General features: G+C 56.6%; 4 protein-coding genes across 4 annotated transcripts; 1 reads left to right on the forward strand and 3 right to left on the reverse strand.

The window, feature by feature from the left end:
- Window positions 1–894: 894 nt before the first annotated feature.
- Window positions 895–2542, forward strand: CCM_06829 (4-aminobutyrate aminotransferase; the record flags this gene model as incomplete). Its single annotated transcript, XM_006671967.1, has 4 exons — window positions 895–1130; window positions 1188–1223; window positions 1291–2447; window positions 2499–2542. The coding sequence occupies 4 exons, from the start codon at window positions 895–897 to the stop codon at window positions 2540–2542; spliced, it is 1473 nt and encodes a 490-aa protein (XP_006672030.1).
- Window positions 2543–3033: 491 nt separating this feature from the next.
- CCM_06830 (HMG box protein) lies at window positions 3034–4362 on the reverse strand (the record flags this gene model as incomplete). Its single annotated transcript, XM_006671968.1, has 1 exon — window positions 3034–4362. The coding sequence occupies one exon, from the start codon at window positions 4360–4362 to the stop codon at window positions 3034–3036; it is 1329 nt and encodes a 442-aa protein (XP_006672031.1).
- A 1627-nt stretch (window positions 4363–5989) lies between these two features.
- Window positions 5990–9109, reverse strand: CCM_06831 (TBC domain protein, putative; the record flags this gene model as incomplete). Its single annotated transcript, XM_006671969.1, has 4 exons — window positions 5990–6493; window positions 6557–8151; window positions 8671–8788; window positions 8987–9109. The coding sequence occupies 4 exons, from the start codon at window positions 9107–9109 to the stop codon at window positions 5990–5992; spliced, it is 2340 nt and encodes a 779-aa protein (XP_006672032.1).
- Window positions 9110–10904: 1795 nt separating this feature from the next.
- On the reverse strand, window positions 10905–11589 carry CCM_06832 (ATP-binding protein (P-loop); the record flags this gene model as incomplete). The annotated part of the gene is made up of 2 exons (XM_006671970.1): window positions 10905–11096; window positions 11176–11589. The coding sequence occupies 2 exons, from the start codon at window positions 11587–11589 to the stop codon at window positions 10905–10907; spliced, it is 606 nt and encodes a 201-aa protein (XP_006672033.1).
- Between the last annotated feature and the right edge of the window lie 1837 nt (window positions 11590–13426).

Genomic DNA, 13426 nt, shown 5'->3' on the forward strand with positions numbered 1-13426 from the left:
TCAACCCATAAGACTTTTTAGGTTATTAGTTTCAACATGTACTCTTTATAGGACTGGAGTTTTTTTTTTTTTTGATGCGGATGATACCCAAGACGAGGTCGCTACGAAAGGAGCCAAGACATGGTAGATAGCAGGTTATGAGGCGTTTGCAATGCTGGGTGTGAGCATCGACTTGACTCGTTCCATCTCGAGGTCCTATGGTACGTTGAGATGGGCACATTTACCAAGAGTAACCTAGGTATGAAGCAGAAAATTGGCACAGGGCACCTTGAGCCGATGACGGCGGGTCGTGGCCAATGCGTCGTGAGAGCGACACGGATCGATCTTGGCCATGCCGGCGGCTGCAGCTGTCCGTTTGCGCTCCTCCTTTCTTGTTTTTCACACATTGGCAAATTCTTTACTGCTCCAACACCCACCCCCCAACATGACTTATTATCATTAGTACGCGCCTTCTGAACAAATCACACCCGCGGCGCCCTCTGGCGCCCACTGAACATCTCACGAACCCCATACGAAACGCCCTAGCGTCGGTGCCGTGTCCGCTTTCGCCGGCGGCCTTGGAATCTGCATCTTTGTCGCTTCCCCAATCCTCGGAACTGTTGGAGGGCGCACACAGCAACCCCCCCACTGAATCCCCGTCGACTCATAATGCGAAAATGAGAAAATGAGCTTCCCACCCGTTTCGCCTTGTCCAAAAGGAATTGTCTGATTCCGCACACGTCCAATTCCGTGGTATCCATTTGTGGCGTGGAGACGGCCGCCGGCCAAGTGACCACCCGCCCCAATCTGGTAACCTTGTCGACCGGCTTTATCAACCCCATTCCTCTGCTTTGCTGCATTTTCAATCTGTCCATTTTTGCTTTCCATAATACATTGATTGGAATCGCAAGGAAAATGCTCTCCTCGGTTCGCGCAGGCGCCCGTCGCCTCCCTCGCCATGTCACCAGGCTGCAGGCCGTGCGGCCCATGGCGACGGCCTCGTCCGTCTTCCCAAACGAGCCTCCAAAGCCGGCCGTCCAGACAGCGATTCCCGGGCCGCGCTCCAAGGCCGCGCTGGCCAAGCTGGAAAAGGTCTTTGACACGCGGAGCATGAACTTTGTCGCCGACTATGACAAGTGCCACGGAAACTAGTGAGCAGCTTGCGCCGCGTCTTCTTTTAGGCCATTGTCGCTAATTCGTCGAAACAGCATCGTAGACCATGATGGCAACGTTCTCCTCGATGCGTGCGTACTACCACCGCCTCCACCTGAGCCTTGCACAGTGCAAGAGACGCGCTGACAACAAAGGCAGATTCGCCCAGATTGCGTCCATCCCTCTAGGCTACAACAACCCTCACCTGCTTGAAGTTGCCGACACGCCGCAGATGAAGAGCGCCATTGTCAATCGTCCCGCCCTCGGCGCGTTCCCCTCGTCCGAATGGGCCGACATCCTCGAGACAGGCCTGCTGAAAGCCGCGCCCGCCGGCTTCACCCAGGTGCTCACGTCCATGACGGGCTCCGACGCCAACGAGCTGGCTTTTAAAGCCGCCTTTATCTGGCGCCGCACCCAGGAGCGCCGCGGCGCCGACTTCACCCCCGAAGAGCTCGCCTCCGTCATGCACAACGCCGAGCCCGGCGCGCCCAAGTACTCCATCCTCTCCTTCCACGGCGGCTTCCACGGCCGCCTCTTTGGCAGCCTGAGCACCACGCGCAGCAAGGCCATCCACAAGCTCGACATTCCCGCCTTTGACTGGCCGGCCGCGCCGTTTCCCCAGCTGCAGTACCCGTTGGAAGACCACGCCGCTGCCAACGCGGCCGAAGAGGAGCGCTGCCTTGCCGAGACGGAGCGCCTGCTGACGTCATGGCCACAGCCCGTGGCCGCCGTCATCGTGGAGCCGATTCAGTCCGAGGGCGGCGACAACCACGCGTCGCCCGCCTTTTTCCGGCGCCTGCGCGAAATCACCGCCGCCCACAAGGTGCTCCTCATTGTCGATGAGGTGCAGACGGGCGTCGGCGCCACCGGCCGCTTCTGGGCCCACGAGCATTGGGAACTACCCTCGCCGCCTGACATGGTGACGTTTTCGAAAAAGGCCCAGGCCGCGGGCTTCTACTACCGCGACGACGCCCTGCGCCCGGACAAGCCGTACCGCCAGTACAACACGTGGATGGGCGACCCGGCGCGCGCCCTGCTGTTCCGCGGCATCCACGACGAGGTGGCGCGGCTGGGCCTCGTGGAGCGCACCGCTCAGGTCGGCCGCTACCTGTACGGGAAGCTCGAGGCGCTGGCGGCGCGGTACCCGGGCGAGGTGCAGAACCTGCGCGGCAAGGGCCGCGGCACGTTTATCGCGTTTGACAGCCCCCGGAGGGAGCACGTGCTGGCCAAGGCCAAGGCCAATGGCTTGAATATCGGGGCGAGTGGCGACAGGGCGATTCGTCTGCGGCCTATGCTGGTGTTTGAGGAGAAGCACGGTACGTTGTCGATTTGTTCTCCGCTTCATGGTGATGCTAATTTTGCTGCAGCGGATATTTTGATTGACATCCTGGAGACTGCCATTAAGAAGTAATGGCTGGGCCGGCACACGTGCCGTATCGCGTTACATCTGGTCATGTAGCACTGAAAAGTTGGAAATTGTATCTTGTCAAACTTGTGACGGGATAGAAGCCGATTGTGTAGTCGATGCCTGTGTTGCGCCTGTGACGAGCCAGACTGACAGTATATAAGCCATCCTTGCACATAAAAAGAAACAAAGCTGCAATTTAGCTATACTGTAAGAAAAGATGCTCTTCCTCGAATCGCCTAAATGAAACGCCCAGATAATCAGTCTCCTTACCCGAGCTTTCTGTATAAACCCGGCTTAGACCACCACCAACAACCAACATAACAACCTCCAAATCTCCATCTGCAGTGTTTTTTCTTGTTTTTTCTAGTCTTTTGATGCAAAATCATCATTCCAATTCTATGCTGGGCTGCTTGTAATGCAAAATCATCACGTCCATTTCTAATTCTATATCCAGTGAAAGGAAACCAAGCAAAAAAAAACACCCAAAACCGCAACTACCACGGCACCATGGCTCCCCCTTCCTTCATGACCTTGTCCAGGCGTTGCGGCATCAGCTCCACCCAGAGGTTGACGCGCTCCTGGTCGACGGCGGCCCAGGCCTGACGCGCGGCGCGCTGCAGCGTGGCCGGCTCCCAGTCCTGCAGCGGCGGCTCCATGGTCCACTGCTTGCCGGGGGGGAAGACGACGTCGAGCGGGCAGAGGTCGGGGGCGTCGGCGCAGCCCCGGTGGCGGCGCAGGCCGCGCGCGTCCTTCCACGCCTCGGCGACCTTGTCGATGGCGTTGCCGCCCGCCGCGTGCGGGTTGTGCTCCTCCTCCCATATGACGCCGCCGCTGACATCCTCCCCGCCCCAACCCTGCACGTGCTGCTCGAGGACAACGCTCCGGTACGCCGCCGGCGTCATGATGCCCAGCGACTTGGGCCCCGTCTGCTCGTCGTAGAAGACGAGCTCGCTGCGGTACCCGTAGCCAATCGCCGCCCAGGCGTGCACGCGGCGAATGTCGCGGTCCCAGCCGAGCGGCGGCGGCGGCGGCGGCTGCTGCTGCTCGTCGGCGGCCGTCTGGCACGGCGGGCAGGCGTACTTTTCGCCCGGGCGCGGCAGCAGGCGCACCCGGCCGTCGACGCCAAACGCAAAGTGCAGCTCGCCGCTGAAGCGCACGCGCTTCCAGTCCTCGGCGTCGGGCAGCGCCTTGCGCCTGGTGCGGGCGTACTCGACGCGCGCGGCGCGGTGTCGCGCATTCACCCACGTGCCCTCGCAGCGCAGGCAGCGGCGGTAGAGCAGCGTTCCCATGGCGCGCCGCATCGTGCGCGCGTTGAACGTGGCCTGCAGCCCAAACGCCCTGCCCTGCCGCATCATGCTCTCCCACGTCGGGCCTTCCACCTTGGCGGCGGCGGCGACAACACCCACCGGGGCCGTCGCCGCTGTCTCAACGTCCTCGCCGCCGCCGGCCCCCCCCACGTCCTCCGTCGTGGCGTGCCCGCTGTCCTGCGACTCCTCGCTCCACGCCCGGGCCGCCAGCATGGTCGTCGTCGTGGCCTCGTCAAAGGTCGCGCAGCCGACGTCGCTCCACAGCAGGTACTCGAGAAACTTGAGCACCGGCTTGGAGATCTTGGCCGGGCGGCCGCGCGACTCGACCCAGTCGGGCTCCTCGGCGCGCGTCGTCTGCGCCGTAATGGCCGAGTAGCCCTGGGCCCGCGACAGGCCAAAGTGGCGAAAGATGGCCGTCTTGTTGACGACGAGGCCCGTGGCCCGCAGGTACGACAGCGCGCCTCGGACCATGGCCTTTTGCGGCGTGTCACCGTGTGTGTAACCGGCGGGTGACATTTTCGAGGGGGCGGGCGGGTAGCGCGGGTTTTCTTTTTTCTTTTTTTTTAAAAAAGTTTTTCAAAGTTTTCCTTTTTCTTTTTTTCGGCGTGTAAGTCGGGCTAACAAGAACTGCGTGTTGTCGTCGCCTTACACGCCTGTTGTGTCACAAGTCCAACTTGGCAAAAGCGTATAGTATTTTTTTTTTCTTGTCGTCAACCCTCGCCGCGTATAGTAACCCTGTTCTTGCAGGAGGGAAAGTTTTTCGATCCGACAATTTGCTCCCGTCACGTCACACAAACATTCTTCGAGCGCCCGCAGGCTGCAGCTCCCGTCACAGCCACGTGACGAATCACACGGAGGCGGCGAAACCCGAGTGCAAGAAAAAAAAAAAGTAAAGAAGAGCTACAAGTACGAGGCGTTCAGTCTGGAAGCCGGGTACATGTCTCAAATAGTGTCTTGTATCTATTCAACTGATTCTGTAGCTGATGGTGGCGCTGAGCATGTTCTACCCAACGGCAGCACGAGGCCGGACAAAAAGTTTGTACCCGCAAGGGGAAATGTGAAAGACAACAAGATGAATCGCGATAGCTGGAATGGTATACATGGCCTGGCAAGTACGTTCCGGCTAACCTTGTTGCTTGTCGGTGCCAATAAGCCGCCTGGAGAGGCCCGAGATCCAGACCGCCAGTATATACGGACATACTTCATCGTCATCTTTGTCTCGGCATTGATTTTGTCGTGGCCCCATGGCCGCCTTTTGTCAAAAAGGAGCTGAATATAATGGCTGTGGCTGGCGGGGGACTCGTGGTCGGAATTCTTCAAGATACCCTGCCCAGCAACCGGGATGGCTTCAAGCCCAACAGGGTTCGTACTTGCCAGGACTCGGGCTACAGTTTCACGAGTCATGGCAGAGATTTCATTCGGTCTCATCCCGGACTAGAATTTCTTATCTGTAGAACGGCCATGCCATTTGGAGCGCATAGCTGATGCCTGTTCGCCCCAGCGCAAATACATACATATGTATCAACCAGCCACCACTTATCTAGTCAGTCAATCAGTCAGTCAATCAATCAGTCAATCAGTCAGTCAGTCAAATCTCACTCTGACCTCGCGAACAACAAGCACTACACCATCACCAGCAAGCAAAGCAAAATATCAATGTAGTCTGGTCCAGCCCAGAGGCTTGGCAATCAGATCCACCTATCATGTTTATATATATACCTGTTACTATACAAGTCATCGCTCGCGGCGACTAATAAATTTCCATCTCCCCAAGATCAAATATCCTCCAGTCCCCAGGTGAAGGAGAAATAGTTGCATAGAATCCGACCAATAAAGAAGCGAAAAAATATGGCCAACCAATTAGTTGTACTAGAAGATTAAGTTTGTGTGTTTCCGATATACCAGTATCCCTGCGAGCTCACTGAGGAAACTCGCCCATTGTGTTTCCATGCTGTGTGTGTGTGTGATGTGAGACGATATGTGCTTTTGTTGATGGTTTCGTACTCCATCGTTTGACTTTCGAGGCAAGTCAGATTCGAATCCCGCCCAAAAACGCCGTTGAATCCAAAACTCGATTCCCAAAATTTCCCTTCTATATTTCCGCTTTTGTGACATATTTTCATGTATATCTTGGGCCTTGGCATCACGCCTTGCCGGCGTCACGGACCGTTTGAATAAACCTGTCCTCAACGCCAATCTTGCCAACCGCACGAGGTACGGTGCTGTTGGTGGATGCCTTGGCCATGACGGCCCAAATCTCGTCAGGCGTCTTGCTACCAAGCAGGTCCATCTCGCGCTCCATCAGCACGGCGACAGCAGCGCGGACCAGCAGCGCATCGCCCTCAAAGACGTACACGTCCCACAGGCGAGCGGCTTCGTCAATGGTGAGCAAGCTAGTAAAGATGCTGGAGAAGACATTGCACAGGTACACCTCCGGGACAAGGTCGGGCACACCGGTGGTCAAGTGGTCGTGGAGCGTCGTCGACTTGTGGCTGAGGGTGCGAAGAACGAGGTTGTAAGCAGACACCTGCGCCGTAGCGTCGGATGTTTGAAAGGACAGCGGCAAAGATCGGTTCAAAATATTGGCGAGGGCGACAAAGGCAGTCTCGGGATCGGGAAGATTGAGTAGCAAAAGTGCCGCAATAGTCTGCACGTGATGTCAGCATGGTAAAACCAGGGGGTTAAACGACTCGTGTTTGGGTCAACGTACATTGCATCCAGGAACATAGCCGATGTCGACGCGGTACATGGCGTACGCAGACAACACGTCGACAAGGGCTGTATGAAGAGGACCTCCTTCTTGGAAGATGCGCAGCTCGGTCCAGGTATTGTTGGTAGCGGCGTGGCGGATATCTTGGAACCAGGTAGCCTTTTCTTCGTCGCCCTCTTCCGCCTCGCCCTCTTTGATGCGCTGTTCCACGCCCTGGGCTCGGCCCAGAGCGGCCCGGAAAGAGGCGGCAGACAATCCAAGCTCGTTGCCAATGGCCTTGGACCAGACAGCGCCACGGCTGCGAGGGGCAATTCCGCGCCACCACATGTCGCGGGTGCGGCGTTCGCGAATGGCGTCGTTCCAGCGTGGGATGATGTCATCTTCCCACAGATGCATCAGAGTCTCTGCGTTGTTGTCACGGTGCGTGGTCCGGGCTCTTCGGGCTGCTTCGCGACGCTCGTCAGCCTTGACGCTGGCTGCCATCATCCTCTGGTACTGCTTGACATGGCGACGCTCCTCGGCGGGGTCCTTGGGAGGGAGCCACGACGGGCGCGTTCTGCTGAGAACAGCTTTTTTTTCCTTGGAAATGGGCAGAGGGTCGACCATGTTGTCTGTTCGACGCAGGGGCGGTAGCTCGGGGGTGGAGGACTTGCCGCGCTCTTTGCGGTCGTACGCATAATCCAGCGTCTGAGAGGAAGCCCAGGTGTTGGGACGGGCAGCAGAGGGACGGCGCGAATGTACCACCTCAACCTCGTCAGCATGCTCCTCTAGTTTCTCGGTAAGAGCACGGGCTTCGGCATTGAGTTCGGCGTGAGCCAGGTTCCAGCTGTAGGCGCGTGTCTTCATTGGGCTCGTTGGGCGCTTCTCTGCGTCGGATTTCCAGGTGGGCGATCGGAGCGATCCCTGGGCTTGGGCCACGGCAGGCGTGCCATTGCCGACACTGCGAACTCGCTCCTTTGTGGTTCTCTCGGGAGAGGTGCTTGTGGATGTTATTCGGCTGGGCGGACGCTCATGCTGCGGGCGAGGGGATAGGGGAACATTGTCGAGGACAAGACCGTCGGGGATGTCATCGTCCTCGTCCTCGTCACATTCTTGCTCGAGATCGGATATGGACTTGCGGTCGTTATTGGCTTGCCAGCTGCCTCGACGCGGGCGAGGAGGATAGAAGGAGCCGTCGCGGGACGGACTAGGGAGAGCCGGGCTGATGCTGCGCTGGCGATGGACGGGTAGCGAGGTGGTGGAATGCCCTTTTTTCAAGGTAATAGGGCGGGGGTCGGTCAGGGCAGCAGTGCTAGTGCTGCGCGGGTTGGCGGAATATACATTATTTCGAAGATTAGGAAAGGAGCGTCTCGGGGCCGGCGCTCTTTTAGCGTTGCCGGCGGCGAGGGTGCGTCCAACAGCGGCCGGAGCGGCACCGTTGGTCGTGGGCGATGTGATGCGGCGGGTGAGGATTTGGGCCGAGGCCTTGGGGGTGGTGCTGTGCTCGTCGTCGAGCCCAATGTCCTCAAAGTGGCCAATGTCGGCAAGGACACTGCCGTCGTCGCTGGTGAGGGAGTGAAAGGACGACGACTTTGAGCTTTTGGAGGTCGTCATGCCTGGGGGAGAGTCAGGACTTTGGAGCATGGTAGCGACGGCGTAGGTGGAGCTCATGGCCACATTGCAGGTTGGCGGATGTATTAGATGCGATGAATTGAGGTGAAGAGTCGGAAAAGTATAGACGGGCGAGGTTTGTACAGGATCGATGAAAAGACGTTGGACTTGTGCGCAGGTGTGGCGTGCGTGAGGGCGGACAGCAGCGTGCGAGGGGTCGATTGCCGGACAAGGGGCAACCGGGCTTGAGCGAGTGACAACGGCGGTGTGTAGGCGAGAGAGTGAAGTAGAAGGGAAAAAAATGCGGCGAGTAGACAAGATGCAACAAGTAATGTGGATTAGTTAGAATTGAGACGGGGGGGAAGTAAGAGAATGAGTGAAGGGAAAAAGAACGATATGTGAAGCCAAAGAGGATGAACAGTGACGGGCCAGGGGAGACAGGGCGGCGAGACTCGTCGATGACGGTAGCGAGTATGCTATTTGTTAGCGTAGGAGTCGGCTCACTCAGGCTCCATGTATCTTGCCCATGTGAGAGCTTATAAAAGGTACCTGATATGGTAGGTCGGTGACCAGGCCACAGAGCAAGGCCCAGAGACAGGGGTGGAAGTGGCCTTGCAGGGCGATGGAACACTGCATCTGCCCCTGTAAGCGCTGTCGAAAGCCCTGCTGAGCTGGCACCTGTGCGTGCGTGTCCGGCTGTTCTAGTTGCTGTATCTTAGTAGAAATGCAGTACCGTGCTCCGTGGGGCATCCAAGCACGTACCAGTCATAAATCGAGTACTCCGTAGCGAGGCCCAAAAAAAAAAANAAAAAGAGAATACCTTGGTACCGGGAACCTAACTGGCAGCAGGGTTGTTCGAGGCAGACTCAGGTACCACCTCTGCTGGTACGATTGCTGGTGGAGTCTCAGCACGCGCCTCGCTGGAGCCCGCTGGAACCACTGGCCAGTGACAGTGGTGCACATGACAATCACCCATCGCATCACACTGAATCAAAATAGCACAACATGCCAGTTGAATTGTCTCGACACAACAATGGACCTGCTGGTCCATTGTTTGTATTTGTTTATTTATCTTTCGGCCGTGTTGCCGACTCACGGAGTAACTACATAGACTCAAAAATTGTTATCTTTTGGCTTCGCTTCGCTCGATTACCTGCTGCAGGCACCTCCGATGCAACCGGGTCAGCCGCTGTTAACCTGTTAACCGGTAACAACCGTAACAACCAATAAGCAAGCCCTGGCTCCCTCCTTGGTCCTCTAAATATAATTAGCGCTCCAGTTTATTTTGGCCGGCGCTCCAACGAGACTGTGACTCTGTTAGTTAGTGCCCCCAACCTTGGCAACGTGCATGCTCCCAATTGCAACCTTTACCAAACCGTTTCCGGTGTCTCAGAGCCTGCAACGCCATGTCTGTAAAATCCAAGAATATGTGCTCGTGGCCGTGTCTCTGCAACCAAGATTCAACACTAACTTGGCCACCCCCATCTGACGTTAGCCTCACGGCACCATGGCCCATACCCGTCGTGTCGTGTCGTGCCATTGGCCCTGGCTTTCCCCGAACTAACTATTACTCCATGCCTAATTATCGTCCTGGCAGGATGAACATAGTTTAAGAAGAAAAATTCTCCTTTTCCAAGGGCGGCACTCCCAAGCCAGCCAGGACAGACGGGGTGGCGCGCCGCCAATGCAAGCCACCGCCGCAGCCTGTTCATCCTATCGAATCATGTAGCAAGCCGATAATGCCGTCTGGTTATCTATCCGCCTATTATTATTACATATCTAGTTACCAAGAATTGTCAACAAAAGAGGGTTGCAGCTCAGTAAATTAATAAAGTCCAGACCGAAGCACTGGCAGCTCAGGAATCAACATTTCCGAGACAAGCAGCACTGTCACAACTGACGGTCAAGAACCTGCCTTTTTTGAGTTTGTGAAGATGACTTTGATAGACAAAAGACATGTAGTCACACCTACTCATCTCTCAGTAGACGACAAGCACACAGCATCACACAAGCTTCGTTCCGCGCCGCCATTTCCTACACCATGATAACTAGCACACACCTACAGGGTCAGTGAACGAGATGCAAGAAATTATGCGGTCGCAAGACGTGTGGGGAAAAGAAGCCAACATCACCATCCGTGACTGCCCGGAATGTGGGATGCGGCTCCAGCCGCGCTCGTTGAGCCGCTGGTGCCGCAGCTGCCAGGGGACGACGATGATGAAGATAACTGAGTCCTCTGAACATAGTGAGTACCTCAAGTACTTCCAAGATCGCATTGTACGGAGTATTCGTGCTGCACAGCGCCCTACTAAATTTCATTGTCGACGACGGAGAGCTCCCGGGTATGCCGACTGCTTGTTCAATTTCCCAATCAAGGCAGATGTCCGTTGGCCGCCAGCCACACGCAAAGTAACTATCATTCGCAACTCCATCCCCCCTCTCATCATTTCTCCCTCACAATGCACATGCAGAGCAAATATTTTCCGCACTGAATAGTTGTGGGTGCGCGGATTCCGGTCTAGAATTGTCCGCCCCCTACACTCATCTCTTGCCATCTAATTTTGATCCGCCACTGCTTGCTTCCATGATGGCGCGCCATCTGTGAGAGCAAGTTGAAAGCTTGCAGTGCTGGCATAAACCCTATTCACCCTTCTCGTAGCCAGGACGGGCCGGCTGCCACTTTCCACAGGGTGCATTTGTGATTCTCTGCAACACGATGCGGCCAAGGTGGCTACGATGTTGAATCAGCCTCGGGGACCTATCCGCTGCTTGCAATAATCCGGTTCAGAATCTCATCGCGCAGCATCTCTGGCTCCCTCGTGGCGTCCACCACAATCACACTGTCCGTCGTCGCCGGCCGGCACGGGTGCTCCATCCACCTCGCAAAGCGCGCGCGGCCCTCCTCGCCCGCGTCCGCGGCGCCCGGCGGCGGTCCGTCAACCGCGGTGCGCTGGCTCAGCATCGACGCCGGCCGCGCACGCAGGCGCCTGTCCAGCACATCGATGTCGCGCACGCGGCACTCGACGTACCAGTAGTCGTGGCCGTGGCGCGCGGCCCAGCGCGGCGCCGCACGCGAGGGTCTCGGGGAAGTTGCAGGTGCTGTCGACGATGACGCTGAGCCCCTGCCGCATCAGGTCCTCGGCGAGCGTCCACTGCAGCTCGTAGGCGTGCCGCGCGGCCGCCGCAAAGTCGAGGCCGGATGCGAGAAAGGCGGACCGCAGCACGTCGTGATCGACGACGACGGCGCCGGCGCTTGCGAGGCAGGGCCGCAGCAGCCGCGCCATGGTGCTCTTTCCGGAGCCCGGGGCGCCGGACATTTGGATCAGGACCTTTGTTTGCACGGACATGCTTCGGGTTGAATAGGGGATAGTGGTATGCGGTTGAGCAGTAGACGACTGCGTTTGTAGGCACCGTTGGCTGCGAACAAAGGACAGATCGCCCATGTTACACCAACTAACCTGAACATTCATTCGGTGGCTAGGATAGTTTGTTAACTGGCAATGTCACCATCAGCAAGCTGACTCTTGGACAGTAATCAGCAGAAGGAGTTGACGTAACGATCATCATATTCTTTTTGTGCCTTGGTACCTCTGTGTCAGTTTTTAATTTTTATCCCGTGGTCCTGCCCGTCCCTTGCATAGCAACATAGGTAGCGAGGTGACAATACCCCTTCTTTTATTCACATCATCTGCATAGTCATCATCATCTTATTTCTTCCCATATTTGTTCTCTTATTTAATCAAGCTCTCTTGCTCATTTGTCTCTTTTGATAAAGTGTTAAGCTGACGTGTGTCTGTTGCATTATTCATGCAAGCGATTGTCTTGTCAGCTCCCGCCCGCCAACATCAAAATGACCGACCTTTTGCATTGCCCGATTTATTAAACAATAACATAAAGGAGGGAAAAGCGAAAGGGAAACACATAGTTGCTTGTCCGCATCTCATCCATCTCGGCCCACGTCATTCTGGCCTAGCGCAAGGGAGTCGAGTAATCCGCCCGCCCGTTTCTCCTCCATCCTCTTCGTGAGTCGTCGGCCTCTGAAATCAATCTCAAGCAAAAGCAAAATTCCTTATCAAATATAACCCCCACCTCCACTTGTACTTGTCTTCCTCCACTGTTCCTTCGTTCCGGAAATCGCCTCCTTGCACGGTAGTCCCCAGATCGTCAATGTATCAACGGTGACTGCAGCTACTCTTGCATCCATCCATACTTACTGGATGACCGCGTCCTCCACCTGCCTAGAAGCGCGTCGAAATAGCGGCCTGCCCAGCAAGTAACGGTACAGTTGGCGCGGGCGGCGCCACAGCGCTCGCCAGTGCAGCATCGCCGCGCGCATCACCAGCGCAGGGGGCGCAGCCATCTCCCGTCTCGTATCATGTGCCCGTGGGGATCGCCGTGGTGAACTCTGCCGGTAGATATTCTCCCTAGACGGATCTGAAACGGCAGCGCTGGGCGGTTCGGGGCATTGCTCCGGATCGGATCCTGCGGGGGCTAGCGTTTCGTCTGACATGGTTCGACACAGTTCGACTGATGGGAACAAATCTGTGGTGATGGGGGTCGTAGGCCATGAGTATAGTTGCTCGTCGACATGTACATGGGATGATGCAGCCACTTTTCTTTCCTCGGAGGGATGTGACCCTGCGATACCGGGAACAGTAGTTTGCGTTTGCAGCTGCTTGTTTGCGCAGGCGGAGAGCGGCACAGCGAGACGTTCATATTTCGAGGGAACACCCGCCGCCGTGGTCGAAATGGCAGTCTCCGTTTGTGGCTGTTCTTCGGCGCTCATAAGCGGTGCTGATGCGGCCTCAGTATGATCACGCACCATCGCCATCGGGAAGGGAAGATCTGGCGCGTCGAACAAATCATTGATCGAAGCCTCGTCCGCAAACGGTTGCCATCCCAACGGTTTCTGCGCAGTGGGAGGAGTGGCGGTTGTGGCTTCATTCTCAGCTTGTTGTCGTTGCCTTCGCACATACTGCTTTTCTTCATGTCGTCTTTTTTGCTCGGCAACTTGCAGCGCTAGTTGAACTTCATTAGTCTTGAAATTCTTCTCTCGTAAATCGCAAGTCGGCATCGTACCTCGAGCCTGCGCTGCTGCCAACTTTTGCTTCACTTGTGGCGATCGATCCTGGTCTGTTGTCAAGGTCAGCTATATATCAAACCCCGCAGACCAAAATATTACTTGCCAGGTGTCTTGTCACGCGCGTTATTTATCCGCTCCCTACATGGCCTACGCTGCTGCTGCTTGGTCGGCGGCGGCGACGGCTGGCCTACGCAGTC

This window comes from Cordyceps militaris (genome assembly GCF_000225605.1).
Source record: "Cordyceps militaris CM01 unplaced genomic scaffold CCM_S00005, whole genome shotgun sequence".
Classification (NCBI taxonomy): domain Eukaryota; kingdom Fungi; phylum Ascomycota; class Sordariomycetes; order Hypocreales; family Cordycipitaceae; genus Cordyceps; species Cordyceps militaris.